Here is a 27110-nt window from a genome sequence, read left to right as displayed (position 1 = left end):
TATCTGAAATGGATAGATGATCCTTGACAAGTGGAAACAAAAAAGGAAACCATCCTGTGAGATTCGTGGTAGAAAGTGACATATGCTTCATTGTTAAGTAACTAAGCCTATATATTAATTAGAGCCGAAATCTAGCCTACTATGTACATTAATTGAGAACAAAAATGTTTAAGCATTTTAAGTATATACATGAATTGACCAATTCAGATAAAATTTGAGGGTCAGAATATTAAAGAGAAATGGAAAAGAACAAGAGAAGGCTTTGGGCCATAAAATGAGCAAAGACCATTTCTGAATCAACCAAATCTGATGTACAGATGACTTCTGATTACGTGAGAAGTCATGTAATGACTGCAGATTTGTGAAGGAATATTAAAACAATTTAATGATAGGAGTGGGCATTAGATAAAAGAGAAATTAGAGTCAGGCAAGAAAACTCACTATCTGAAATCTATCCTAGAGAATTCAAAAACAGAGTTAAATGACACACTTTCTTACAGATCCCAAACAAAAGGCAAACATAACTTTTTCAGTCATCCTAAATGAGTCTCAAGAATGTAGTCTCATTAGTAGACTCACAAGTAAATAAAGGACTGTGATCTAGTAGCCTTGTTACCCAAGTAGGAAAAGGGCCTTTCATAGAATATGACCAGTTCCTTCTGTCTGATTCATTCGAACATTGCACAGACATTCAGATTTCTGTTCCTAATTCCATTTCTCTCACCCCAACTTAAAAACATGTCAGGGACTCATGAAGCAGAGCGATCCTGCTTCTGCTGCTGCTAGCATCTACCAAATCCCATTCCTGTAAGATTGTTTTTAACCACCTGTGTTGCAAGGGATGTCATCCCACTGACATGAGGGTGAGTAACTATCCTTGAAGCCGTTGCTGCTTATGTCTCCCCCCTCCACACTTGCTGTGGGCCCTGGGTTCTGATCAGCACGTGCGTAGCTGGCTCTTTCTGATGGAACAGGCGCACAAAGCTATCCATTCAGTGGAGCCTAATCATAAAAACAACTCCAGACCTTCATTGTCCCCTTAAAATGCATCCTGCAGGGAATCTTTTTTCTGTGCCAGGGAACACAGCACACTTTCTGATCATTCCCAGGTAACACAAAGTCCTATAGGGACTTTCCATAGCAAGCAAAACCTCACTTCATTAATTAAAATTGTGCAGCCACAGAGAACCAGCACAACTCGGGTCTCTTCCCAGGTAGAATGCTTCTTTTTTTCTCACCCACACCTTGTCCCCTCTAATCGTTGACTTATCCAGGAGCCTCCCGCTGGAGCACAGATTCACAGCAGGAATGGGCATATTCTGACATGGCCTGTGCTATCCCACAGTGGCCTTGCCCTCTGGGCTGGCAGCGGGTAAACCTACCCCTGCTCTCATAGAGCCTTCTCAGAAAGGTGCCCAGCAGGCACAAGCCGTCACCAGCACCCAGCCCCTGGTGTTCTAGAATCTTGTCCTCGTGGGCTCTGAGGAGGAATCCCGTCACCCTTCCAGGCAGCCTCCTGAGCAGTCTCTGGGCAGCCTCAGGCTCTCCATCCCGCCCGCATCAGGCCCAAGGGCCACTCTCACACAGGTCCGCCCTGCTGATGCACATGGAGCCCAGCAAATCAACTCCCTAGGCCCTGCCACCAGGGCCCCAGCTCTCTGGCCCCAAGGATTCTCTGGGTGGAAGCTGGACATCAGTGGCCATACTGTGTGCCCAAGCCCCACAGCACACAGGGTACCTCCAAGCGGGCCCCTTGCAGCTCCTTACTGGGGCTTTGAGGGGAGGACACTCTCCTCCGAGACTCCCCAGCCACCGTGTGGCCGTGCATGGGCTCAGGCAGCCACACAGCCCTCCCCACAGAGAGAGCTCTTCAGGAGTTGTGGCAACACAGTTTGGATCCAAACATCCTTATCCAAGGCCTCAGGAATGGTGCTTGTTTTCATGAACTTTTTGGGTCATCTCTCCCACAAATATTAATTTAAATCTTTTCAAAGTTATCATCATGGGGTATTTGAGGAAGAATAAGCCACTGGGAAAGAAATTGTCAGAGAAACCTTTATTTTACATCAGTATCTGTTACTGAGGAGTGACACCACCACATTGAAATAACCTAGATTTAAATATGTATATATATGTGGGGGGGTATATATATCTCTGTGTATATATATAAAAAACATTGTCTTCTTTTCTTTTCCTATTTTAATACAAAAATACTTTCATAATTTCCAAAAGTTGCTGGAGAGCTCTGTGAGATGGAGTTATTCCTTGAGGAAAGAGGCCATACTTTATCTCTGTTAACGTCCTCAGCTCCTCCAGGGGCCTGGCCAACTGGAGAAGGTCCATGTTTATTGACTGAATAAAGGAAGCAAATAAAAGAAATTTGCAAACTTGAGTTTTCTCCTAGATGTCAGCTGACATTTTTATTATTATTTTCACTGCCACTGAGCATTCATTTAGCCTTTATTCTCCACTCACAGTAGGTTGATGTTCATTCGGTGCTAGATGCTGGTGCACAAGCTTGAAAGACACACACTCAGCTCACACTGCCTGATGAGACTAGCTGGTAAATAAAACCCAAAGTGGCATTAACTGCTGGGTAGAGGTGCCCACAGGAGCTCTCGCTCCATTAGGGAGGGGTATGTCCTACAGGGGGTCACATCCTGCAGGTGACAATTACAGATGTGGATTCCCTGAGGGGGACAGGCCAGGGAGACCCTATGTTCTCAGAGGACCTCTCTCTCAAAGAAGTGCCCTCAGCCTCACAAGTTTATGTTCAGATAAGATGACAATTTGTGTAAAAGCACTTTATTAGGAAGGCATCATGACATAAAATTGTTTCTCAAAATTCCCTGATAATAACAATCACTTGGACACTTGTTATATACGTGGATCAGCACCCATTTCCCTAGAAATTCTAATTCTTCAGGTATTGGTATTTTTATTCAGCCCAGGTATTTTTATTCCTTTTTTCTTAAATGAACTTGCCATGAGATTCTTATCACCAGGGAAATGATGAGGCCATGGTCTTTTTAGATGATGGCACTGTGCTAGAGCATGCATTTGGAACCAACATATTGAGGTTGTTCCTGGCGTGCTATTTGCATTGAACAAAGTATCATACTTCTCTGAGCCCCAGTTTTTCTATTTGTAAAATGATAAAAATACCCACCTCACAGAGGCTCTTCAATCCTTATTTTTTATTACCTCATATTATGGGGGTACAAATATTGTTAGGGTTACATATCTTGCCCCTGCCCCTCCTTCCCCACCCGGCTATGCCAGAGCTTCAAGCATGCCCAGCCTCCAGGTGGTGTGCACCGCACCCACCGTGTAAGTGCATACCCTTCCCCTTCTCCTCCCTTCCACCTGCCCACCTCCTGGTAACAGATTTAAGACATTTTGGTTACAATGTATATCTTTACCTCTCCCTAAAAAGTGATAGAGGTAATCCCTTCCCCACCCCACAATGCTGGCCACTTCCCTAAGATGTGGGTCTCCCCCACAAATCCCTGTTGAACACTACCATTTTTTGAGCACCATAGTTTTAGTCAGTCAGTACCAATTTGGTGGCGAGTAGATGTGTAGCCCATTTTCCAGATCTTGTGTCATCTCGCTTTGTATTACAGGCTTAAGCTTAATCCAGGATAGCATAAACAGTTCTAGCTCACTGTCATTTCTTAGGATTGAGTAATATTCCATTGGGAGCCTATACCACATTTTAGTTATCCACTCATGAATTGATGGGCACTTGGGTAGTTTCCATGACCGTGCAATAGTGAATTGTGCTGCCATAAACATTTGGGCGCAGATGTCTTTATAATAGAGAGACATGCCCAACAATGCTATTGCTGGGATGAATGGTATTTCTATTTGTAGCTGTTTGAGGTATCTCCAAATTCTTTTCCACAAAGGTGGCACTAATTTGCAGTCCCACCAGCAGTGTAAGAGTGTTCTTATCTCTCCGCATCCTCTCCAGCATTTGTTGTTTTGGGATTTCTTGATACAGGCCATTCTCACTGGGGTTAGGTGGTATCTCATTGTGGTTTTGATTTGCATTTCTCTGATGATTAGAGATGTTGAACATTTTTTATATGTTTGCAGGCCATTATTCTGTCTTCTTTGGAGAAGTTTCTGCTCATTTCCATTGCCCATTTCTTGATGGGGTTGTTTCATTTTTTCTTGTTTATTCTTTTAAGTTCTAGATAGATTCTTGTTATTAGACCTTTACCAGAAGTGTAGAGAGTGAATATTTTCTCCCACTCTGTGGGTTGTCTATTTGCTCTAATGACGTTTCCTTGGCAGTGCAGAAACTTTTTAATTTGATTAGATCCCATTTGTTTATTTTTGATGTGGCAGTGATTGCCTTGGGGGTCTTCCTCATAAATTCTTTGCCTAGACCAATATCTGATAGGGTTTTCCCAACATCTTCCTCTAGGATTCTTAAAGTTTCATGCCTTAAGTTTAGGTCTGTTATCTATCTTGAGTGAATTTTTGTGAGAGGTAAGAGGTTGGGATCCTGATTCGCTCTTCTGCATGTTGCTAACCAGTTTTCCCAGCACCATTTATAGAAGAGAGAATCTTTTCCCCATAGTATATTTTTGTCTGCTTTATCAAAGATTAGGTTACCATATACAGATGGTTTCATCTCTGGAATCTCAGATCTATTCCAGATATCGATGCTTCTGTTCTTGTGCCAGTACCAGGCAGATTTAATTATTATTGCTTTATAGTACATCTTGACGTCAGGAAGACCGATGCCTCCCAGTTTGTTCTTTTTACTTAAGATTGCTTTGGCTATACGTGGTTTTCTCTGGTTCCATACAAAGTGAAGAATTATTATCTCTAGATCTGTTAAGAATGCTGTTGGTATTTTGATGGGGATTGCATTGATTCTGTAGATCACCTTAGTAATATTGACATTTTAACAATATTGATTCTACCAATCCGTGAACATGGTAGATTTTTCCATCTGTTTAAATCATCTGCAATTTCTTTTTTTTAGTGTTTCATAGTTCTCCTTATATAAATCTTTTCTATCTCTCATTAAGTATACTCCTAGGTATTTAATTTTCTTTGGGCCTATAGTAAAGGGTATTGCGTTTTTTTGGGTTTTTTTTTTTTCGGCATATTATGGGGGTACAGATTTTAAAGTTTCAATAAATGCCCTTCCCCCCTCCCCCCACAAGTCTGAGTCTCCAGCATGACCATCTCTCAGAGTTTCTGCTTGATGGTTCTTGGCATATATGAATGCTTCTGATTTGTGTATATTGATTTTATACCCTGAAACTTTACCAAATTCATTTATCAAATCTAAGAGTCTCTTGGATGAATCCATGGCATTTTATAGATATAATATCATATCATCAGCAAAGAGTGAGAGTTTGATCTCATCTCCTCCAACTTGGATGCCCTTAATACCTCTCTCTTGCCTGATTTCTATAGCTAGGACTTCAAACACTATGTCGAATAGGAGGGGAGAAAGTGGGCATCCTTGTCTAATTCTGGTTAGAAGAGAGAATGATTTCAATTTTTCCCCATTTAGAATGATATTAGCAGTTGGTTTGTCATAAATAGATTTGATAAATTTAAGGTATGGGCCATCTATGCCTATTTTGTTAAGAGTTTTTATCATAAAGGTATGTTGGACTTTGTCAAATGCTTTTTCTGCATCTATTGACAAAATCATATGGTCTTTGTTCTTGCTTTTATTTATAAAGTGAATTGCATTTATAGACTTGTGTACATTGGACCAGCCTTGCATCCAAGGAATAAATCCCACTTGGTCATGGTGAATTATTTTTTTTATGTGCTGCTGAATTCTATTTGCTAAAATTTTGTTTAAGATTTTTGCATCTATATTCATGAGGGATATTGGTCTGTAATTTTCTTTTTTTGTCGCATCCTTTCCTGGCTTTAGTATCAAGGTGATATTGGCTTCGTAGAATGAGTTAGGAAGAATACCATCCTTCTCAATGGTGTGGAATAGTTTCTGTAGTATGGGTATGAGTCCATCTTTGTATGTTTGGTAGAACTCTGAAATGTAGCCATCTGACCTGGGATTTTTCCGTTTGGAGAGGTTTTTAATTATTGCTTCAATTTCTGAGCTTGTGATTGGTCTGTTCAAGAACTCAGTTACCTCCTGGGTGAACTTAGGGAGGTTGTATGAGTCTAGGAATCTGTCCATTTCGTCTTCATTCTATAGTTTTTGGGCATACAGATTTCTATAGTAGTCAAACATAATGTTTTGTATTTCTGTGGAGTCTGTTGTGATCTCTCCTTTTTCATTTCTTATTGAGTTTATTAGAGTCCTTTTCTTTTGAGTTCTTGTCAGCCTAGCCAGAGGGCCATCAATTTTGTTGAACTTTTCGAAAAATCAGCTTCTGGTTTTGTTGATCTTCCATATAATTCTCTTGTTTTTCATTTCATTTAGTTGAGCTTTGATCTTAGATTTCTCTTTTCTTCTGCTAGAATTGGGATTGGTTTGCTCTCCTTTTTCCAATTCCTTGAGTCTATTCATTAGGTTGTCGGTGTCTACTCTTTCTGTTTTTTGAATGTTAGCATTTATTGCTATTAATTTTCCTCTCAGATATGCTTTTGCTGTATCCCAAAGGTTTTGGTAAGATGTGGCTCCATTGTCATTTTGTTCGAAGAAATTCTTGATTTCCCTCTGAATTTCTTCCTTGACCCAATAGTCATTCAACAGTAGGTTGTTTAGTTTCCATGACTTAGTGATGTGGTGTGTATTTCTGTTAGAGTTGAACTCTAATTTTATGCCACTATGGTCAGAGAAGACACATGGTATTATTTTTATTTTCGTGAATTTTTTGAGATCTGCTTTGCAGCCTAGTATGTGATCAATTTTGGAGAAGGATCCATGGGCTGCTGAGAAGAATGTAAATTCAACTTTATTTGGGTGGAATGTTTTGTATAGATCTGTCAGACCTTTTTGGTCAATAGCTTTGTTTAAGTCCCTTTTTTCTTTACTTAATTTCTATTTGGAGGATCTATCCAGTTCATTTAGTGGTGTGTTGAAGTCCCCTGCTACTATGGTAGTATTGTTTAAAGTGGTATTTAGCTCAGACAAAGTTTGCTTTATGTAATTGGGTGCTCCTGTTTTGGGTGCATAAATATTAAGAATTGTTAGGTCTTCTTGTTGGATCTTCCCTTTCACCATTATAAAGTGACTGTCTTTATCCTTTTTTACTTTTGCTAATTTAAATATAATGTTGTCTGTGAATAATATAGTTACCCCTGCTTTCTTTTGACTTCCATTTGCCTGGATGGTAGTTTTCCATCCCTTGATGTTCAGCTGGGTGTCATCTTTATGGTTTAGATGTGTTTCCTGTAGACAGCAAATACTAGGCTTGTGGAATTCTATCCACTCTGCCAGCCTTTGTCTCTTCAGAGGACAGTTTAAACCATTTACATTTATTGAGAGGATTGAAATTGGAGTAAGATTTCTGTGATTGATGTGTGAAGTCCTGTTGCTTTGTCTTAGACCTTGAGCCATCATGAAGTTCAAGGTCTAGACTTTAATTCTTTGAGGATTTTATTTTGAGGAGTGTCTATTGCCCTGTTCACTGTGGAAGGCAGGTCTGAGAATTTCCTATAGGGCTGTTCTGGTCTTTGCATATTCCTTCAGCAATTGCTTGTCTGACAAGGATTTTATTTCGCCCTCATAGATGAAACTTAATTTTGCCGGATAAAGAATTCTAGGTTGGGCTTTGTTCTGTTTTAGAAGATTTAGGATAGGCACCCACTCCCTCCTGACTTGTAAGGTTTCAGATAAGAAGTCTGCGGTTAGTCTGATAGACTTTCCTTTATAGGTTATTTGTTGTTTTCACCTTGCTGTACAGAGGATTGCTTCTTTCACATTTACTTTGGTCAATTTAATAACCACATGACGAGGCAATTGCCTATTCATGTTGTGTCTCCCAGGAGTTCTGTGTGTTTCTTGTATTTGGATATCCAGATTCTAGCTAGGCCTGGCATATTTTCCTCCAGTATGCCGTAAAATAAGTTTTCCAACCCTTATGAATGTTCTTCTTCCCCTTCTGGAATCCCGATCAATCTGAGATTCAACTTTTTAACATAATCCCACACTTCCTGTAAGCTTTGGTCTTGTCTCTTGTTTCTGTACACCCTTACTTACTCTGATTTGTTTAGCATGTAGGTATAATCTTCAAGCTCTGAGATTATTTCCTCAGCATGATCTATCCTATTTTTGAGGCTTTCCACTGTATTATGGAGTTCCTTGAATATTTCCTTCATTGCCAGAATTTCTGCTTGGTTTCTCTGAATTACTTCTATATCTTTGGAGAATTTTTCATTCATTTCCTGAATTGTTCTTGTGGTTTCTCTATGTTGGGATTCTATTTTCTCTTCAATTCTGTTGAACTTTCTAACAATCCATATTCGGAATTCTTCCTCTATTAGTCTAATCATATCTTGTAAGTTGGTGTCAGTTGGTAGGGTATGAGTATTTTCTTTTGGAAGTGACTTTTTTCTCTGATCTTTCATGATTCCTGATGTCTTTCTCTGATTCTTCCTCATCTGGATAATTTGTTGAGGACCAGAGGTGCTGGAACTTGATTATGAGCTGTGTTCTTGGGTTCCAAAGGAATGATCCTTGGGATAGCTGGGGAGTATGTGTTCTGGTCTTGTATTGTCTAACAGGAGTTGGAGCCTGTTGGATTTCTTTGACCTGATGTGTTCACCTTCTATCCACAGAGTTTAGTGGGTTTGTGTCCCTTGCTTAGACACCCAAGGGATCGTTCACTCTAGTGAGATGGAGACCAGTTTCCACCACTAGGTTTTTAATGGGAGGCACTGTGTTAAGCACTGAGCTTACTCTTTCTTTTGTTCTCTGTGGTTTGTGGGAAGGAGTCAGTCATCAATGTATCCCAAGATCTTTGTATTGCGTTTTAAGCCTCCAAATAAGATATACAGGTATCTCAGTGTTAAGCGAATGTCTTGCCACTCCCAAGGGTTCCTCGAGTCCTCAGGAATAGCAGTCTCCTTCACTACTCCACCTTGCTTTAATAGGCTCTGCTCTCTGGGCACAGATCGCAAACATCTAAATGCAACAAGAAACCACCCAAGTTCTAACTTGCGAGATAGCCAGTTAGCCACCAAACAAAACACTGCTCTCTCCTTTCCGCCCTTTTAAATCCAACTTCTGAGGCCACCTGCTGGATTAGGGCAGAGGGTGAGACTGAGCTTACTACCAGGGCAGGCCTCTGCAGTGTTTCCAACCTACAGGGTGGTCGTGGCACGCTTTGGTGGCACTGATGCCACAGGTCTCCTATTCGGTGGAGGACTGGGTTGGGTGTGGCAGACTGGGTTCAAACAACCACTGCACTCCCTAAATCCCCCTCTCACAGAGACCCAGTGGTTTATGTGTGGGGAACTGCCATCCGGCTACCCAGCGCCAGCCAAAACTTCAATGATATCCAACGGTCAAGCCTCCTTTAAGGTAGAGTCCCCACTTCCTGGACCTGAAAGCATCCTGAGGAGGAATGCCCAATTCGGCACTGGTTCCTGGGGTACGGGGAGATGGCCGCTGAGTTCAGCACCTGCAGGTTCAGCTCCTGCGCCTGCTTCAGTGGAGCACTGGGAGCTCAAAAAGTTGCCTTCTCCAGAAGCCCGAACAGTTCAGTCAGTTTGGGGTAGAGGGGGTGCCAGAGAAATGCTTCCAGTGCAGCCCCTGCAGCATCTCCACGCTACAGGGCAGGGCAGCAGTGCTAGGATGCGGCTGCAGGGTTCAGACCCTTCCCCCTTCCACTACTGCTTCAGTGGAGCTCTGGGAGTTCAGAAAGATGCCTTCTCCAGGAGCTCGAACAGTTCAGCTGGTTTAGGGTAGTGGGGATGCCTGAAAAACGCCTCCAGCTCGGCTCTCCGTGGCTTCTCCAAGCTACGGGGCGGCGCTGCAGGGCTGGGAAGCGGCTGCTGGATTCAGACTTTTTCTCCACCCACGACCACTTCAGCAGAGCGCTGGGAGCTCAAAAAGCTGCCTTCTCTGGAAGCGTGAACAGTTCAGCTGGTTTAGGGTAGAGGGGATACCTGTAGAACACCTCCAGTGCGGCCTTCTGCATCTCCAGGCCACGGGGCGGCGTGGCGGGGTTGGGATGCGGCGGCTGGGTTCAGACCCTTCCTGCACCCGCCACTGCCTCAGCGAGGCGCTGCGGAGAGTTCAAAATGCTGCCTGCTCCGGACTCCCCTCCAAACTGCTCGTCCACCCACGTCGCCACCTCCCACCACCTTCAGGCAATTCCCTGCCTGCGGGAGTGTGGACAGTGGGGAAGGGATCGTCTCCCTGTGTAGGGGGGAAGGAATGCCTCCTCCAGCCAGCCTGTGGGGCGGCAGATGCGCAAACGCGCTCCATCCCCACTATTTTTCCGACTCCCCGGGTTTAGTGGAAGAATTTCGGTTCACCTTTGATTATTGTCCAGGATTTCCGTATCCCAGTGTCTCTTTGCAGTCTTGCGAAGCTGATCCAGAGTAGGTGCAGATGACTTGCGTGTGGTTGTCTGTCCTCTTCACCTCTCACCCCTGGAATAGAGGGTGTGGAAGCCTTCAAACCCATTCACATCCTCACGACCCATCGGCTCTGCTGCTTGTCCCACTCGCTCACTTGCATGTTGGACACGTCACCAATAGATCAGAACTCTGGAGAAGTGCTCCGGCGCCCTCGAAGGCTACGGAGAAAGCCCCGCTGCTCGCACACGCGCTCTCGTGCCTTGCCCCTCCAGCCCCGTGCACCCCTCTACAGTCCTTATCTTGTTCGGGTTCCCTAGGATCTTGGGTACTGGAGAGGCTTGCCTTGTCCTTGACGTGCCTGTCTCTTTACCCCCAGTCGTCAGGCTTGCTTTCTGCTTGCCTCTGCCCACTGCTTCGGCCGTTTCTTTCTGTCTCGTCCACAGGTTCCTCTTTCCCATCTCACCAGCCTCTGGAGTGCTCCCCAGGCTCCGTCCACAGCCTGCTCTTATGTGTCCAGACTCTGCAAGGGGAGCTCCCAAGCTCTCTGGTTCAGTTGCCCTCTACATGCCGTGAGTCCTCAATCTGTGTCTTCACCTCAGTGCTCTTTTTGAACTCCAGACCCTACATCCAAGTGAGAACTGGACATGACAGTACTTCTTGTGTGTCCCAAAAGCACCTTCAACGCGTTATCCCTGCCTCTACGTCAGCTCCCTCTTTAGATTATTCTTACAGATTCCTAACTTTTCCCTTAATATTTTTCTCCTTCTAATATGTGGAATCATAATGCAGCCAGTGTAATCTTCACAGAGTGTGACTGTGATCATGTTAATCTTCTACTGGAAACCTTGCAACAGCTCTCTCTGGTCCTCAGGGTAACTGGTATAAGGTCCTATGGCCTGGCCCGGGCCACTTCACCACTGCCGTCCTGGACCGAGGACGCCTGGTGGACTTTAAAGTCCTCTGTGAGGTTTCAGGTCACGTTTCTCTCCCAGTGAATCACTCAGTTCTCCAAGGATGTGCAACCCCATGGTTTCCCTTGCCTGAAAGGCCTAGGACCTGCAATTTCTTCTGCCTTCTATCTCCTATTTGCTCTTTAGGTCTCAGTTTAAATCTGACCTTCTCTGGGAAGTCTTCCCTGCTCCCGTGCTAGATGACTCGGCTGTGCACTCACTCCCCTGACAACTCGGCTTCACCAGGGGGCATTTGTGCCGTCGTGTTGTTGTGGACAGATTATGCACTTCTCATTGCATTGTCCCGTGTGCTTCCAGAAGGCAGGAAATCCTCATGGGATGTGTTACTTTGGACCTAGTTAGAACCTAATTAACTTATTATCTTTTCTTCTCTTTCCCCATTACTCAAAAAATTAAAAGTCCTACACAAATTAATTGTACTGTTTTTATACTCAATGCCTTAAATACATAAAAGAAATAACAAAGAGACTTAATTTCACAGTACCTTTAATAGGATTGGCTTTTTAATGTCCAAATTGACATGACACTTGCTTATGGCTGAGGAAGAAGAATCAATTAGTTACTCAAAATATATTTAATATAAAATGTATTATGTTTGTGAGTGATTTATAGTTTACAGAGAACTTCCACACACAGTATTTCTTTCATCCTCAATTAATTCTGTAAGGCAGCTCTTCCTATCTAATATTTCAGCACTTAATTCTCAGAGAGGTCCTTTGGCTTGAACAATGACAAGCAGGTGAATAGAAGAGTAGCAGGTAACAGGTCAATTTTATCAATTGAGTGCATGCTATTATTTCCACCTGATACTATTAACTGTCCCTAGGATATTATTTTAACAATATTCAGAATGAGTATTTCAACATCTGAATAAAATGGCAGTGCTTTTGTACTGTTCAATGAACTAAGAATTGCTAGAAACGGGGACACATCTCGGCTGATCAGTAAACTCCCACGTAGCCCAAAGCCAACATGTTCAAGCTGAAGTCATTGTCCTCCCTCCTCAAACCAGCTGCCCTCTCAGCATTGCCTGTCTCAGTGGCACTGTTAGCCACTCAGCCCCCACGCAGAAACCTGGGAGTCACTCTTGTACTTTCTCCCTTACACCCCCCCTCCCCACTATCACCAAGCCAGTCAGTCATCAAACCAGCTAATTGCATTTCCCCTCTCAAATGCCGGCTTTCTCGCTCTCTCCTGGGCTACTGTAGCAGCACATGAGCTGGTCTCCTGACATTACATCTAATCCCCATAGTGTAACCCTCCATTCCTCAGTTACCTTTACTTCGGTCAGATGCAAATCCCCCAGTACAATAACCTCCGTGGCTCCCTGTTTTCTGAAGAATGGGTTCCTGTGCCATAGCATGGTGTGAAAATGCCCAGCCTCACCTCCTGCTGCACTTCACACTTTCCACTCTAAACTTTCCACTTATTTGTAGTCACCTGTCGCCACATGCTCGCTTGTGCTTTCCTGCCTTTGCTCAGGTGTCCTTGACCTAGAATGCACTTCCCACCTTTCTCGCTTGGCCTGGCTCAGCTCAGGCACCATCTCTTCCTGAAAATGCTTCCTGAACCTCTGCACCAGACTAAGGACCCTTCTGGGTGCTCTCATGGGTATCTGCCCACATCTGCAGCTTAGCCATTGCTACATTGTGTTGACTACCTAGTTATATATCTGTCTGCCAGACAAGCCATAATGTCCTGAAAGGGTGAGACCATAAATCACTTACCTTAGTAGCCCCAGCACCTAGGGCAATGCCTTAGGAACTCAATCAACCTTTGCTGAACTGAGTAAATCAAGCCGTCCTGTTTTGTGGGTGTTATGCCATGTTATATATTTTTGTCCCCATTTCTGATTTTATGTTTTCAGGTGTCTCTGTTCAACTATGTGTTTTTGATCTCTTGGGCTTTTGCTCTGCCGTATGCAAAGCTACGCCGTCTGGCTTCAAGCATCTGCACTGTCTGGACATGTGTGATCATCGTCTGCAAAATGTTGTACCAGCTCCAAACCATTAAGCCTGAGAACTTTTCTGTTAACTGTTCCTTGGTGAGCCTCAATGGTGGGGGAATATCCCTGACTGCCCTTTAGGGAAGTAAGGTAGATATTTGGGGAACCTGCACCCCCAAGCACATTCTGTCTAGCTTGTGAGTTATTTCATCCAGGTTGGATGTATTCCAGCCCTGAGTGCTGTGCCTAATCTCCTCTCATACTGGGATTTCCCCCCTGAAACAGGCCTTTCCTTCCCCAATCCTACCAATGTCCCTTTGCTGAAGGAGAATGATCGAAATTCTCCTAATCTGTGGAGCTTTTTGTTACGCCATTTTATCTTCTTTTCAGCCAAATGAAAATCAAACAAACATACCCCTTCAGGACCTGAACAAATCTCTACTCTACAATGCTTCCATTGATCCAACAGAGTGGGTCGGCCTGAGGAAGTCTTCTCCTTTGCTCGTCTACCTGAGGGTAATGGCTGTACTTTGCTTATTTTGAGCCTCTACATGGTCATAGTTTAGAATCCTTTTCCTTGAGACTCTTAATATCACATCTGATAGTAACCTCACCTTCTCAAATGGCATTTGGAATCACCTTTGCAACAAATTTAAATGTTAAAATCGATCATGCATTGTGCTGGGGATGAAGATATCCAAACTCTCAGAGATTAGTTGAATAAAATATGACAAAAACATTTACTGGAACATTTTGCAGCCATTACAATATGGAGGTCATGGATACATTAGAATTAAAACATGTCTAAAACATACTTTTCAGTTAAGAAAAAAAAGCAGATCTCAAAATACAGTGTGTAGTATGATCTCTTCTAGAGACAAAGAAAAATATTGGGTAACATATACCAAATGGTCAACAATGATGATTTCTGAGGGCTGAATATAGAAAAGAAATTTTTTTACAAGAAATTTTTGCCATCTAAATTCTGTTTCTTAATAATTTTTAATGAAGAACATATATTACATTCAGAAGTAATAAACCATATCTTAGCGAAAGGAACTTTGATGCAAATAGTCATACAATCATAATGAAATGATATACTTCAGATTTTTCACATTTACTTTGATGGATAATCTGAGCATCCTAATTGTATTACACCAACAATGCGCTTAGCAATAAAAACATTTATACTCAGCAGCTGAGATTTTGAAATGTACAAACATCCCATTTTCTTTGTGTAGTCCTAGTTTTTACTCATGCGGTAGAATCTTTTGTAATAGTATCTGCTGCCATAAATAGCTATTATAAGGATAAAACAAAATGATATCTGAAAAGGTGATTAGAATAGTGTCAGGCCCCTATCGTTCCATGAATGTTAACTATTTTTATTACCACTATTATAATCACCATTACATTTTACTGTCATCAGCTTGCTTCTCAATTTACTACTCTCTCTAGCCAGATTTCGGGGTATTCAAAAATTTCGCCCTAACTAGTTTCCCACTCTCCATCTTGGTGTGTCTCCAGCATGTTTCTGTACTGTTCCCCACTTCTAGCTGCAAACAAGTTTGGACCACTCTCCTCAGATAACAGGAAACTGCTCTGTGTGGTATGTGGTGTGTGGTGTGTGGTGTGTACTTTTTGAGGAATAGGAATGAGAAGCAGCAGTCTTATATCGAGAGATTCTAGATCCCATTGCCATGGAAATTAGCCACTTATATAGTGGAGGTAACTTCACAATAAATAAGATAAGGAAAATGAACTCTGAGCTCAAAATTATATTTAATAGAGCTGGGATTTTATAAAACATTTTCCTTTCAGACATCAAGAATTAAGTACAATGATTTACTTTGGGGATTGCTTGAAATTACCAAATCATAAAGTATTAGGTATGCACAGCTGTGTTTCTTGCTCTGCAGAATAATCTGCTGATGCTGGCTATTCTGGCCTTTGAAGTCACCATTTACCGCCATCAGGAATACTATCGAGGCCGAAACAACCTCACAGCGCCTGTGTCTAAAACTATCTTTCATGACATTACAAGACTACATCTAGATGATGGACTTATTAATTGTGCCAAATACTTCATAAATTACTTCTTCTACAAATTTGGTCTGGAGGTGAGTTTCCATGCTGATGTGTTGAAATTCTTTTTTCCATCAAAATTTAAGCCTTTAGCCATTTGGCCACTGGAGCTTTGTTATACATCTCCTGGCCATGATCACTGTCTCTTCAGGATTGACGGAGGGTGTTTCTACTGGTAGGTTAATTGGGTGTGGCTGAAAATTTCCCAAGGGCAGATGCCCATCCTCCCCCGCTCTCTACCACCGCCCGCAGCGGTGCGCTTGGCCTCTCTGGATCTCCAGAGCCGTTTAAACACATGGACGTCAGTTGTCATGTTAACTTACTAAGGATAAAATATTATTATCTTCTTTCTTTTTGTGCATCCTGAAAGTGTAACCTGCAGCCGGAATGGACTGTCGTAACTTAAAATGGTTGTGGTAGTGCTTATTTCTCAGTGGAATGAATTTGGAACAGTGTTTCATGAAGAGATCATAGTTGTTCTCTTTATTGTTTGAAGGAGAAAGTCAGTTTTTCTCCTAGAAGTAATCTGAGCAGCATTTCTGTCTTCCTACTAAAAGACACTCAAAAGATCAAGCTCTGGGCTCCTGTGCAGACAGACCTGCCCTGAGGAATGCAGGTCTCTGCTGCCTGCACATGCCTGACACCTGGCACCTATCCGCTCCCCTGTAATCCCAATCTTTTGCTTCTTCTCATCCTTACACAGACCTGTTTCCTAATGTCAGTGAACGTGATCGGTCAGCGAATGGATTTCTACGCCATGGTTCATGCCTGCTGGCTAATTGCTGTCCTATATCGGCGCAGAAGAAAAGCCATTGCGGAGGTCTGGCCCAAGTACTGCTGCTTCCTGGCATGCATCATCACCTTCCAGTATTTCATCTGCATCGGCATCCCGCCTGCTCCTTGCCGAGGTGAGCATGCCCTTACCTGGAGCTTTCAGAAGCAGCCATTACCACGTGGACAGCTGGGAGAAGAGTGATGAAGAAGAGTACTGACTGTGCTGTTCACCATTTCCCTCCCTGCAGATTACCCGTGGAGATTCAAAGGTGCCAGCTTCAACGACAACATCATAAAGTGGCTGTACTTCCCAGATTTCATCGTGCGGCCCAACCCCGTGTTTCTCGTCTGTAAGTGTTTCAGCCACAGGGCCACAGAGCATTGCAATTCGGGGTTATTGCTAATCACTCTTCACGTGTTGTACATTAGTGCCTTTGCGTCTTCCGCCAGACTTTATAGCCATGTAAAGGCTTGTCTTTATGCATTAATATCACACATCATTAATGGCTTCTACTTGCCATATTACTTTTGCAAAATTAATAAGTCAACATTGGAAATACCATATTCACTTGCATAATTGCACCTCCCAGCAGCCCCCGCCCCCAACGCACACACACATCTACACACCCACTTTTTAAAAGGCAGACCACAGAGAGAGGCCTGTGTGTTGCAACTCAAGTGTTTTCTGGGTGCCACTGCAAACAGACCAAACTTAAAGATAGGGCTGTGGGAGCTAGGAGGATGCTGCCCAAATTTTAGTTGCTCTAGAGCTGGCCTACTCTAGAGCTGGCCTACTCTAGAGCTGGCCTACTCTAGAGCTGGCCTACTCTAGAGCTGGCTTGCCCAGGGCAGCTGGTGATCCAGAGGTCACAACAGCCTACCAAGACCATGGGGCGTGCTGGGTGCTACAGAAAACTCAGGAGTGACTGCTCTTATGACTGCCTAGACATATTCAGGTTTAATTTTTTAAAACAAGGAAGCAACTTGTGCTGCAGGCTGCCAGGCAGGCTCGGTCTGAGGCCTGTCTTGGGCAGGGGCGGTGGCGGCAGCTCTCTCGGAAGGCTGTCTATGCTCCCGCAAGCTGGTCCACACATCCAACCGCCCTCGCCACGCCTGCAGCGCGCCTTGACTCAGGAACAGTCTTTGGTTACAAATGCAAATGGGGATGGAGAGAATAAAGAAAAAAAGAATGCCTGCGTCTGCCATGTGTACAAAGATAAAGATGCGGACATTGCTCAAATGGACACCTCAAAACTGGTAGGAGATAAATGCAAATAAACACTGTCCCGTAAGAAACTCATGAAGATCAGTAATTAGCACCTAACACTTTGACTCACCAACATGCAAACGAAATCCAGAAATTCCCCCACTGTGAGCCACTGGAATGTCCGTGGTCACTCTCTGTCCCCAGAGGTGGGGAAGGTGTGACTTGGCTTCAACGCTGGAAGCCAGGATGAATGTTGCTATGAACCGCGGGAGCATGACTCAGGGAGGACGGGGAGCACTCGTGTGAGAATGCCCTGCACTGTGTGAACCGGGGGAGGAGGAGGTGGCCTAATGACCTCACCCTTGTCTTGCCAGACGACTTCATGCTGCTCCTGTGTGCCTCCTTACAACGGCAGATTTTTGAAGACGAGAACAAAGCTGCAGTGCGCATAATGGCAGGGGACAATGTCGAGATCTGCATGAACCTTGATGCGGCCTCCTTCAGCCAACATAACCCTGTACCAGACTTTATTCACTGCAGGTAACGATAGCGTCACATTTGTTAAGCCACTGTACTGTGTGCAGTTGGGTTGCTCTACTACAGAAACTCTCTGCCTGCTATACTTGGAAAATTGATCAGCTGTACTGTACACAGTGGAGCTAATAAATGCAGGGCAGTGTGGCTCAGGGGCCTGGAGACTGGGCCTCGGAGTTATAGCCCTGCATCTGCTTTTGTCAGTGTGAACCACCTTTTCATGCAATCAGTTTCTCTTCTGCTCTTCATACAGAAACTGACTTGTACCAATAATACCAGTTAGCAGCTCTTTAGCAGACAGCCCTCCTCCTCACTCCCCATCCCTCCTCCTCATCCTCATCTTCCACCCCTCATGCTCATCCTCATCCCTCCTCCTCATTCCCTGCCCCTTATCCCTCATCCCTCCTCCCCATCCCCTGTCCCTCATCCTCATTTCCTGTATTCACAGAGGACTGAGGAGGTGGGTCCCTAGCACCCTTGCTTGTGCTCCCCTTTAGCAATGTCCCCTCTGTGGCCATGCAACAGCGTGACTAAGGACTAATCACCTAACCCCTGCTGCTCACGGACTCGTGTCACCCTCCCATGCTTTCACGGGGATGTGGGAAGAGGCTTAGCACAGTCCCAGCCTGCACGCACCACGTGGAGGGAGGTCACAGGTGACGCACAGGCCAGCTGACCCTCCACTCCAGAGGCTGCTCTCCAGCTTCTGACCTGCTGGAGATTCCTGCCCGCGTGGTGTGCTCGCCCTCGGCCTGAAGTTGTTATTTTAAGCAGCTCTCTTATCCCCACTTCTAAGGTGAGAGCACTTTAGCCAAAGACCACTTCTAACTTACTTCTATACTTGTCCGCCTTTCCCTCCCCTTACAGTTGTTGGCCTACAGTGCACTAATGGCAGTTCTAAGCACTTACCCTGCCAGGCTCTGAGTAGGTAGTATTATTATCCCCACTTAGTAGGTGACAAAACTGCAGCAATAGAGCAGACATAGGCAACAGCAGAACAAGGTTTCGAACCCAGTCAAACTAGCTCCCGAATCTGAATGTGGAAGCACATTAATGCTTCAATATATATAATCAGTAAGTTAATTTGCAAAAAACTGATATTCTGTATAGCCATAAAGATTCTATTTGTAAATCAAGTAACATGCTAAACACTAATCTAAGGTAGGACTCCCCTTTTTTACCTCTCCCCTGTGATGCTAAGAAAAAATCAGTCCAGCTCATCCTTTTCCCTGTTGCAAAGGGACGCTGTATTTTATGATGTATACACAAAAAACATGACATCAACTCAAATGAAAAGTTTGTGTGCCATTTATTTTTAAAAACAAAAAGTTTTCTTTGTTTTAGTTATTTCAATTTTTTGGATTCGTTTCTCAGTAAGGACTGCCAGCAAAGTGGCCTCTCAGGAAGTGTCCTGTCAAATACAGCAGTAGTGAGTGAGAAGCTGACGTGCGAGTTTGCTTGTCAGCAGCCCCACTGTCCTGCCCTTCTTGACCTCGACAGGCTCAGCTCCCCAGCAGCCTGGGCTCCCTGGGAAGTGCCAGAGTTCTGACAGTTGGTGGCCCCTAACCACAGTCCCCATCACCAGGGCTCAGTCTTTCCACTCAGGGGCCCTCCGCCTCCTCTTCAGAGCACGTCTACTGGTTTCTCCATGATATCCTCTTAAGCTTAGTTTTATGATTTCTGGTTAAGTGCCAAGATGTGAAGGCCAGGGCTCATGGAGCAAGAATTAAGCACTGCAGGAAAGGAAGGAAGTGCATAGAAAGCCACGCTGCGTGCACATACATGCACACGTGCACATAGGCACACATACATGCACACATGCACATAGGCACACATACATGCACACGTGCACATAGGCACACATACATGCACACGTGCACATAGGCACACATACATGCACACGTGCACATAGGCACACATACACCAGCAGCCCATTGCACTGAATTCAAACTACACACACTTCAGAAGGCCCTGTGGGCTCAAGCAAATCACTGACTTTACCTGTGATGATCCTGTAGTACAGAGAAGTACTGACATTTTGTTCATTCTCCTTTGATTATGATGTCATGGAACAGTGTGATATATTTTAGAAAAAAAATTAAAATATTTTAAGTATTTTACTCTAGAAAGAGTAAAGGTCAAAAGTTCACTTATCTGAAACATGTACCATTAAGGCACAACTCAGACTTATTCCCTGATAATGCCGGACAGGTCGAGTGCATTGCAAATTTTATTGAGATGACTCATTAACATCCTACAAAATTACAACCCATTAATGAAAGAGCTAATCCAGAATTGGTTCTCCTATGCTTCTCCCCAACCTGGGAAGAGAAACAGCCAAAGCAAAACCCCCCAAACAGAGAAGCTATAACAATCAAATGCAGAGAGAGTTGGCCTGTAGTGTGTCTTCTGTCAGATGACAGTGACCACACTCTGGAGATCTGCTTACTGAAGACAACTGAAACCCAAACGCCAGCCTCACCTTCCATCCAGAAGGCTGCAGTGGAAGATGGGCCCCAGAGAGATCCTGACTCGCCCCAGGGACAGCCAAAAACAGAGAATTGGAAAGAGCCCCAAAGCCCCTCAGTGACTATGTCTGCCTCCTCAGAACTGCTGTGCGTGCAAGGGGAGATGTTCGTCTCTAATAAAGCCTTTGCATGTGGTGTGGATTTGTTTTAATCGGTTAACTTCTAATTCATCAAAAGGAATACATTCTTAACTTTTCTCTCACTAGCCCGGAGGCATCTGTAGCTCAGTTTCTTTTGCCCTACGCATACTCATGCCTCCTGTAGGAAGATAAAGAGGAATTTTGAGTACTCAAGTGGGCAGAGACCATTGCTGTGTGTGAGCCTGTGGCCTGGAGGAGACGATGATAACACACTCATTGTTTCCACGACTTCCCTATTTGTCCAGGGCTGTTTATGAGAGGGCTTCCCCGTACCAGGCAGTGTTAATTGAAAGATGAATAAGCGCTCATAGTATGGCTTGCAAAGTGCTTCGCCCACAATCCAATACAAAGTATGAACTTTTCCCTTATTAAAGTAGATTTTCCTGATTCTGTCTATTTGTTTTGTTGCTGTCCTTTCATTGCTCAGCTTTGTTTTCCAGATCTTACTTGGACATGTCCAAAGTGATCATCTTCAGCTATCTCTTCTGGTTCGTTCTCACCATCATCTTCATCACTGGGACGACCAGGATCAGCATATTTTGCATGGGTTACTTGGTGGCCTGTTTCTATTTCCTGCTCTTTGGAGGCGATTTGCTATTAAAACCCATCAAGAGCATCCTGCGCTATTGGGACTGGCTGATTGCATACAACGTTTTTGTGATTACGATGAAAAATATCCTGTCAGTAAGTAGCTCCCACTATGTAACACATTTGTGGTTTCAGTGTAAGAGTAAACAATCTACTCAGTGGTTATTAAAAGCCAAGAGCCTGCCATGTTGCTCTTTTAAAAGCCCCAAATAAGATGCTACAAAATTCAGAATTTGAATGACCATTTGTTACTCTTTGTTTTGTCATATTAAACAGGATCCTTTTTGTTCATTTCCACCATTTCAAGGCACCATGACTAAAGGATATGTATTCACAAGAACAAATTCTAAAATGTATTTTATTAATTAAAATTCCACCTCTTCTGAGGAACAATTTGTCATCACTCCTGGCCTGTGTAATGAAGTGGCCCTGTTATGAGCTGAACAAAAATCATTGAGTCTTTTCAAAAGTCATATCATGTTGGCAAAAAGCAGCCCTCTTGCCTACAGAAAAATTGTAGAAATATAAAATAAAATGAGCATAGTTTCTCTTTAACACTGCGGAGAGTGGGGCAATGAAGTGGAGCAGGCTACTGCAGGCAAGACTGTTTTATGTGCCCCTAAGATGTGGGTAGATATGAGAGAAGACACAGCTTCCTGGTTGCCTCTGAGCGTGGACGTCCAGATGAGGACACAACTGGGACAACGTAGGGCTGAAGAAACATACCCCTCCCTCTTCTACCGTGTCTGGCTGCCCTGCTACTAAATAGCAATGTTCCAGGGCAGGGCTCTGCGCCTGACGTGACAGGTAACTCAAACTGCCCACCAGTGATTCCAGAGTCAGATCAGTCTTTCAGGCCGCAGGGACACCATTAAGTTATTTAGTGCTGCAGGAAATTAACAGCTGAAGGAGTTAACAACACTCTAATTGGCCCCGGTGAAAGTTCATCCCTGTGCCTTCTTCCCATAGGCTGTGACTGATAGTGGGCTGCAAGGGCAGCAATAGAATGATTCCCTGCTGCTTCCCTTCCTATAGCTCTTAAGGATGAGAGCGCACCAGGTGATGATTTAGCTGTGAAAGCTCTTTGATTTTGTTTGTTTGTTTGTTTCTTTGCATGTGCATCATTGTGTTTAAAGGTATTGGAAAGCCAAGTCTATGTAGCCTTGAATAGGTATTTGGAGAATCTATTTTCTCTGCCCATTGAAAGGTTAATTTTCTGGTTGACAGTGAAAGTGACTTTAATTCTGCACTTTTACCTCACTGATGTTAACTCACATTTGGAGTAGTAGTGTTGTTGGGGTAGCAGTAGTAATAGAGTTGTTGGGGAGAGTAAGAGACAAGACAACAGAACACCAGTTCATTCTGAAACCAGTCTAATGGCAAGAGACCCGCCGCTGAAGGCTGACCTCACCACCATTCCTGGAAAATGTGTGGGGACAAAGTTCATTCATTCACTCTGTAAACCTATACTGTAAAGCTATTCTTCGCTAAGGTATTTTATATCTTGAAGAATTAGAGATAAACAGTACTCAGGTTTTAACCCCAGGGAACTCATATTCTAAAAGGGAAGATAGATCTTCTTATTATATAAAGAATTATAATACAATCTGTTCATGATAATTATCTCAACATTTTAGGGTAACAAAACAAATGAAAAAAAACAAAGGAATGCCTAATATCTGGCCTAGATAAGTTGGGAAGAGCCTCCCTGGAGGTGATGCCATTTGAACACGTCAGAAAGTTATAAATAGACTGAAGGATTTCCAGGGAGAAAAAAGGGGAGGGAATTCCCAGCCCAGACAACTGGAACAAAAGCATGGTTGTATAGGATTGGGATCTTGGTTTGGGAAGCACGTTCCCAGGCCTGGGGAACTCATGCTGAGTAACTGCTGCCGTGGAAGCAAACCCTAATGATTTTCTCCTGTCTTGCCTGTTCCAGGAAATATACACAATTCAGCCATCACCTTTATGGGTTGGTGTACAGTGACTAATGTGTGTTTAAACTTTTCCCACCTCCAAATTTGAAATTAATGTAACTATAACAAGAAATTCGTTGTTATGAAACAACCAGGTGCCAATCAACAGCGATGATTCCCTTACCAAGAGAATTGTCCAGGCAAGGCTCAAAACGCATACTCCGTTCCCATTCTAAGCCTGACGCCTTGCAGCCATGCCTGGGATGCTCTCCTGGGAACAGCATGGGTTAATTTGTCTGGCCTCGAGAAAATAACTCGACCAAAATTAGAGTCCTAGGGTTCAATGCTTACCCATTTGTTATCACAGATTGGGGCTTATCCTACGACAGTCCAAGATTTCCTCTTTGAAAAAAAGGTGCTTCCAAGTGCAGAAAGCATTTCAATAAAGACTCTACCTTTATCATTGGGTTTAATTTTCCCCAGGAATTTACATTGCTCCTAAAGCATCTAATACACTCTTACATGTGACTGAAGTTTTACATACCTCCTGTAATCATTAGCACTGAGACCTTGTGAATTCTTGCACATGTTGGGATCACAAGATATCAAACTATTTTCCAGGTACAGAGTTTTAGAATCTGTCCTCCCTTTTGTTTTTCAGATAGGAGCATGTGGATACATTGGGACACTGGTCCAAAACAGTTGCTGGTTGATCCAAGCTTTCAGCCTGGCCTGCACAGTCAAAGGCTACAAAATGCGTAAGTATGAAAAGGAAATCTGGGTAGTAGAAGGGCAGAAAAGGAAGGACAGTTGTACTGTTCTCATTTAAAACGTGGGCCAAAGCACTTGAGGAAAAGAGATAAAAGTAGAGGTCGATTCTATCTGTAGATGGAAGCCATAAAACTGTACTGCATCGTGGCTCTGTTGTCACATAACATGAGGTGTCAGTATACTGGGCATCTTTGATCATCTTCTAGAAACTTCCCGAACCCTGAGGATTTGGAATTGGGAGTCTAGGGGTTGGGTATAATGCTGTAGTAACTCTCCATACTTTTTGAGTTGCAATTAGTAAGGATTCCAGAAGCCCACTGAAACCTGCAGCTACTCCCGTCAGAATCTTGAGTCATCAAGGTAACTTCCAGGCCCTTCTCTGCTTGGGAAGCTCAGGGAATATCAAACCCAGGAAAACAGATTGGAATTTGATTCCTGGTAAGGCACAAGCAAAAGTGCCATTGCCACCACCCAGCCTCTTGCACTGGAACCCAGGACAACATCGCACATGAACCCCCAGTGGCTCACAATAGGAGCTGCTTGGACACAGTGTCCTCCCCATGGTGGCTTCTAATTCAGGCTACACTTCCCAAGGATGAAGCATTACTGGAAATTTGTTTTTTCTTAGGATAAGAAGTGCTATTGATACTTCTTGTATTAGACAACTTGGTGGTCATTGCTATGCTGGTTGCCCCTAAGTAGAGCCCACTGGTAAGTGTTTTCTTTTGTATCAGAGCATTTCCTCTGGCATTTGGACATTATTGCTCCATGGCCTTGGTAAAGGTCCCCTTCTCCCTAACAGAGAGGAATATGCAGGAGGCCTCCAGGTCAAAAGAGTCCTCACAGAATCAAGAGTTCACTGGGTTGTCAACCTTAGGAATCACTATTGATGTTGGATTTCAAGTGTGTGGCCTCCTTGTAAATAAATTAACTCATAAGCAAGCCAATGCATCAGAATGCTGCTCTTCTTTCCCGTGATTTTCCAAGCCTGACCATACACTAGATTTTATAAAATAACAATGGAAATACATGTTAATTTTAATTTGCTTTTTTTTTTCTACTTTGTTTCCACAGCTGATGATGATTCACCCTGTAAACTACCCAGTGGTGAAGCAGGAATTATTTGGGACAGCATATGTTTTGCCTTCCTCCTGCTGCAAAGGAGAGTTTTTATGAGTTATTATTTCCTACATGTTGTGGCAGATATAAAAGCTTCACAAATCCTGGCATCAAGGTGGGTCGGGCCGTGGCATCAGTGGTTTCTCCTGTTAACCTTGCCTGAAAGTCACACTGCACTGAGCTTCCTGTCCAATCTTGCTTGTAGAGCCCACACGAAATTAAGAAATTCTTTCCAGCAGAACTAATTCAGGAAGAATTTAGCACAAGGCCCTTAACATAGGATTGTCACAGGAAAGTCTACGGAGCCAAGTCGTGCTTTGCAGGGAGCGGGTGCTACGGACGGTTGAGGCGTGCTGGTCGGTGCGACCCTCTCAGTGCAAACCCGCTCACTAGAAGTAGCTCGATCAGGCCTCAGTCAAAAGAGTGACGTAGACCAGGCTGGTCTGGAGTTTAGTCCATCTTCACCCTCCTGCCTCTGTTTTAAGAGGAAACTCCTGAAAATGGAGAGAAAACACTATTCTCTACTATTTTGCAGATCCTCAATGGAGAAGTGGTGTGCTCCTCCAGCCCTTCTGACCCCTCCAACGTGTCCTCCTTGCCCTCCCTTTCCCTTTAGTCTCTTTCCCCCACTCATCTGATTTTCTTCTCTGGGCAATCAGCACAATTTGCATTACTGCCTTTTCCTCCCTTAGACTTGATCCTTCTTCCTGGTTTTTCCCCTAATCTTGTAGGTTTAGGGAAAAAGACCGGGAAGAGGTAAGAAAGGGAATGCCCTTCATGCGGGACAGGTATTCATGGCCATCTGTGTAGCCCCAGATGTGCTGCCATCTGTGCTGCCGTGCTTGTTTTAGAGACTCAGACTTTGCCTCGGTCCAGCAGATGCATGGGGCTAATAATCCAATAAACAGATTGGTTTCATATGAAATTACCAATATCTATCATTTGACTTGAGGTTTCAACTCATATATCATTGTTTATGCCATGAGTTTCCCTGGAGCCTATTTTCTTTCCCTGCCAGGATAAACAAAATGTTTATTTCAGAAGTATGTTTAGATGAGGACAATTGCCAGCCCTTGTTGGCTGACTTGGAGCCAAATAGAAAGAGGCCATAGTAGGGGGTCTGCAATTAATTCCAGGAGTCTTGTGGCACCCTTGCTCTCATTATGTAGATGGACAATGGCTTCATTTTGTGTACAGTATTGGCCCTGGAATTCACCAATATAATCGTTTTCTAATACCCGGGATGTCATTTTCACAGCAGAGTACAATGTGTCATCCCAATAGTAACCTTATTTACTTGCACATAACAGCTGGTGTTTCTGTAGGTAAATGTATTTGTTTTTGCCTTTCCCAAAACATTTGGTCCTGAGAAGTCCGGGACATAATAAGAAGCCAGTGTCTTTCTCACAGAGTTATCACAATTATTTAGAAAGCATGTCCTTCATGTTATACTAAGAGTGATGGCTTTGGTTCAGAGGACAGCTCACACTTATCAAAGAAAAGCCATGACTTAGTAAACATTGAACTATAATAGCATTTGCAAAGAATACACACTCATTGATTAATTCCTTTGTTCACTGCCTACTCTGTTATTTAATACAAAGAGGAGGATGCTTGCCCCAGAGCTTACAGACTAGCAGGAAGAGAACACATACACAATCACAATACAGCATAACTAGTATTATCTCAGTCTGTTTGGGCTGCCATAATAAGCATACCATAAACTAGGTGTTTTTTAACAACATAAATTTATTTCTAGGCTGGGAAATCCAACATCAAGGTGCTGGCAGATTCTGTGTCTGCCAAGGGCCCATTTCCTCATAGATGGCCAGCTTCTCACTGTCTCCTGTCATGGGGAAGGAGCAAGAGCTCTCCCTTGGGCCTCTTTTATAAGGGCAGTAATCCAACCTGAGCTGTGTGCATTGTAGCCATTAAGTAATTTTTTTCTGCCCTCATGATCCAAAGTCCCCACCTCCTAATACCACCACCTTGGGAGTTAGGATTTCAGCATATGAATTTTGGGAGGACTCAAACATTCAGACTTGAGCAAGTG

General features: G+C 43.7%; 1 protein-coding gene across 2 annotated transcripts in view; it reads left to right on the top strand.

The window, feature by feature from the left end:
• The window catches only part of PIEZO2 (piezo type mechanosensitive ion channel component 2), a 449399-nt gene that overhangs the window by 346613 nt on the left and 75676 nt on the right, over positions 1-27110 (top strand). For both annotated transcript variants that reach the window (XM_012746201.2, XM_075993690.1), the window contains exons 20-28: positions 13318-13494; positions 13786-13911; positions 15315-15515; positions 16184-16388; positions 16503-16604; positions 17836-18001; positions 21104-21347; positions 23829-23925; positions 25013-25172. In XM_012746201.2, the coding sequence (XP_012601655.2) occupies positions 13318-13494; positions 13786-13911; positions 15315-15515; positions 16184-16388; positions 16503-16604; positions 17836-18001; positions 21104-21347; positions 23829-23925; positions 25013-25172 (1478 nt within the window). The remainder of the gene's footprint in view (positions 1-13317; positions 13495-13785; positions 13912-15314; positions 15516-16183; positions 16389-16502; positions 16605-17835; positions 18002-21103; positions 21348-23828; positions 23926-25012; positions 25173-27110) is intronic.

The sequence above is a fragment of the Microcebus murinus genome, chromosome 17, assembly GCF_040939455.1.
Source record: "Microcebus murinus isolate Inina chromosome 17, M.murinus_Inina_mat1.0, whole genome shotgun sequence".
NCBI lineage: Eukaryota > Metazoa > Chordata > Mammalia > Primates > Cheirogaleidae > Microcebus > Microcebus murinus.
Note: the sequence above shows the minus strand (reverse complement) of the source record. Positions and strands in the feature narration are given on the sequence as shown.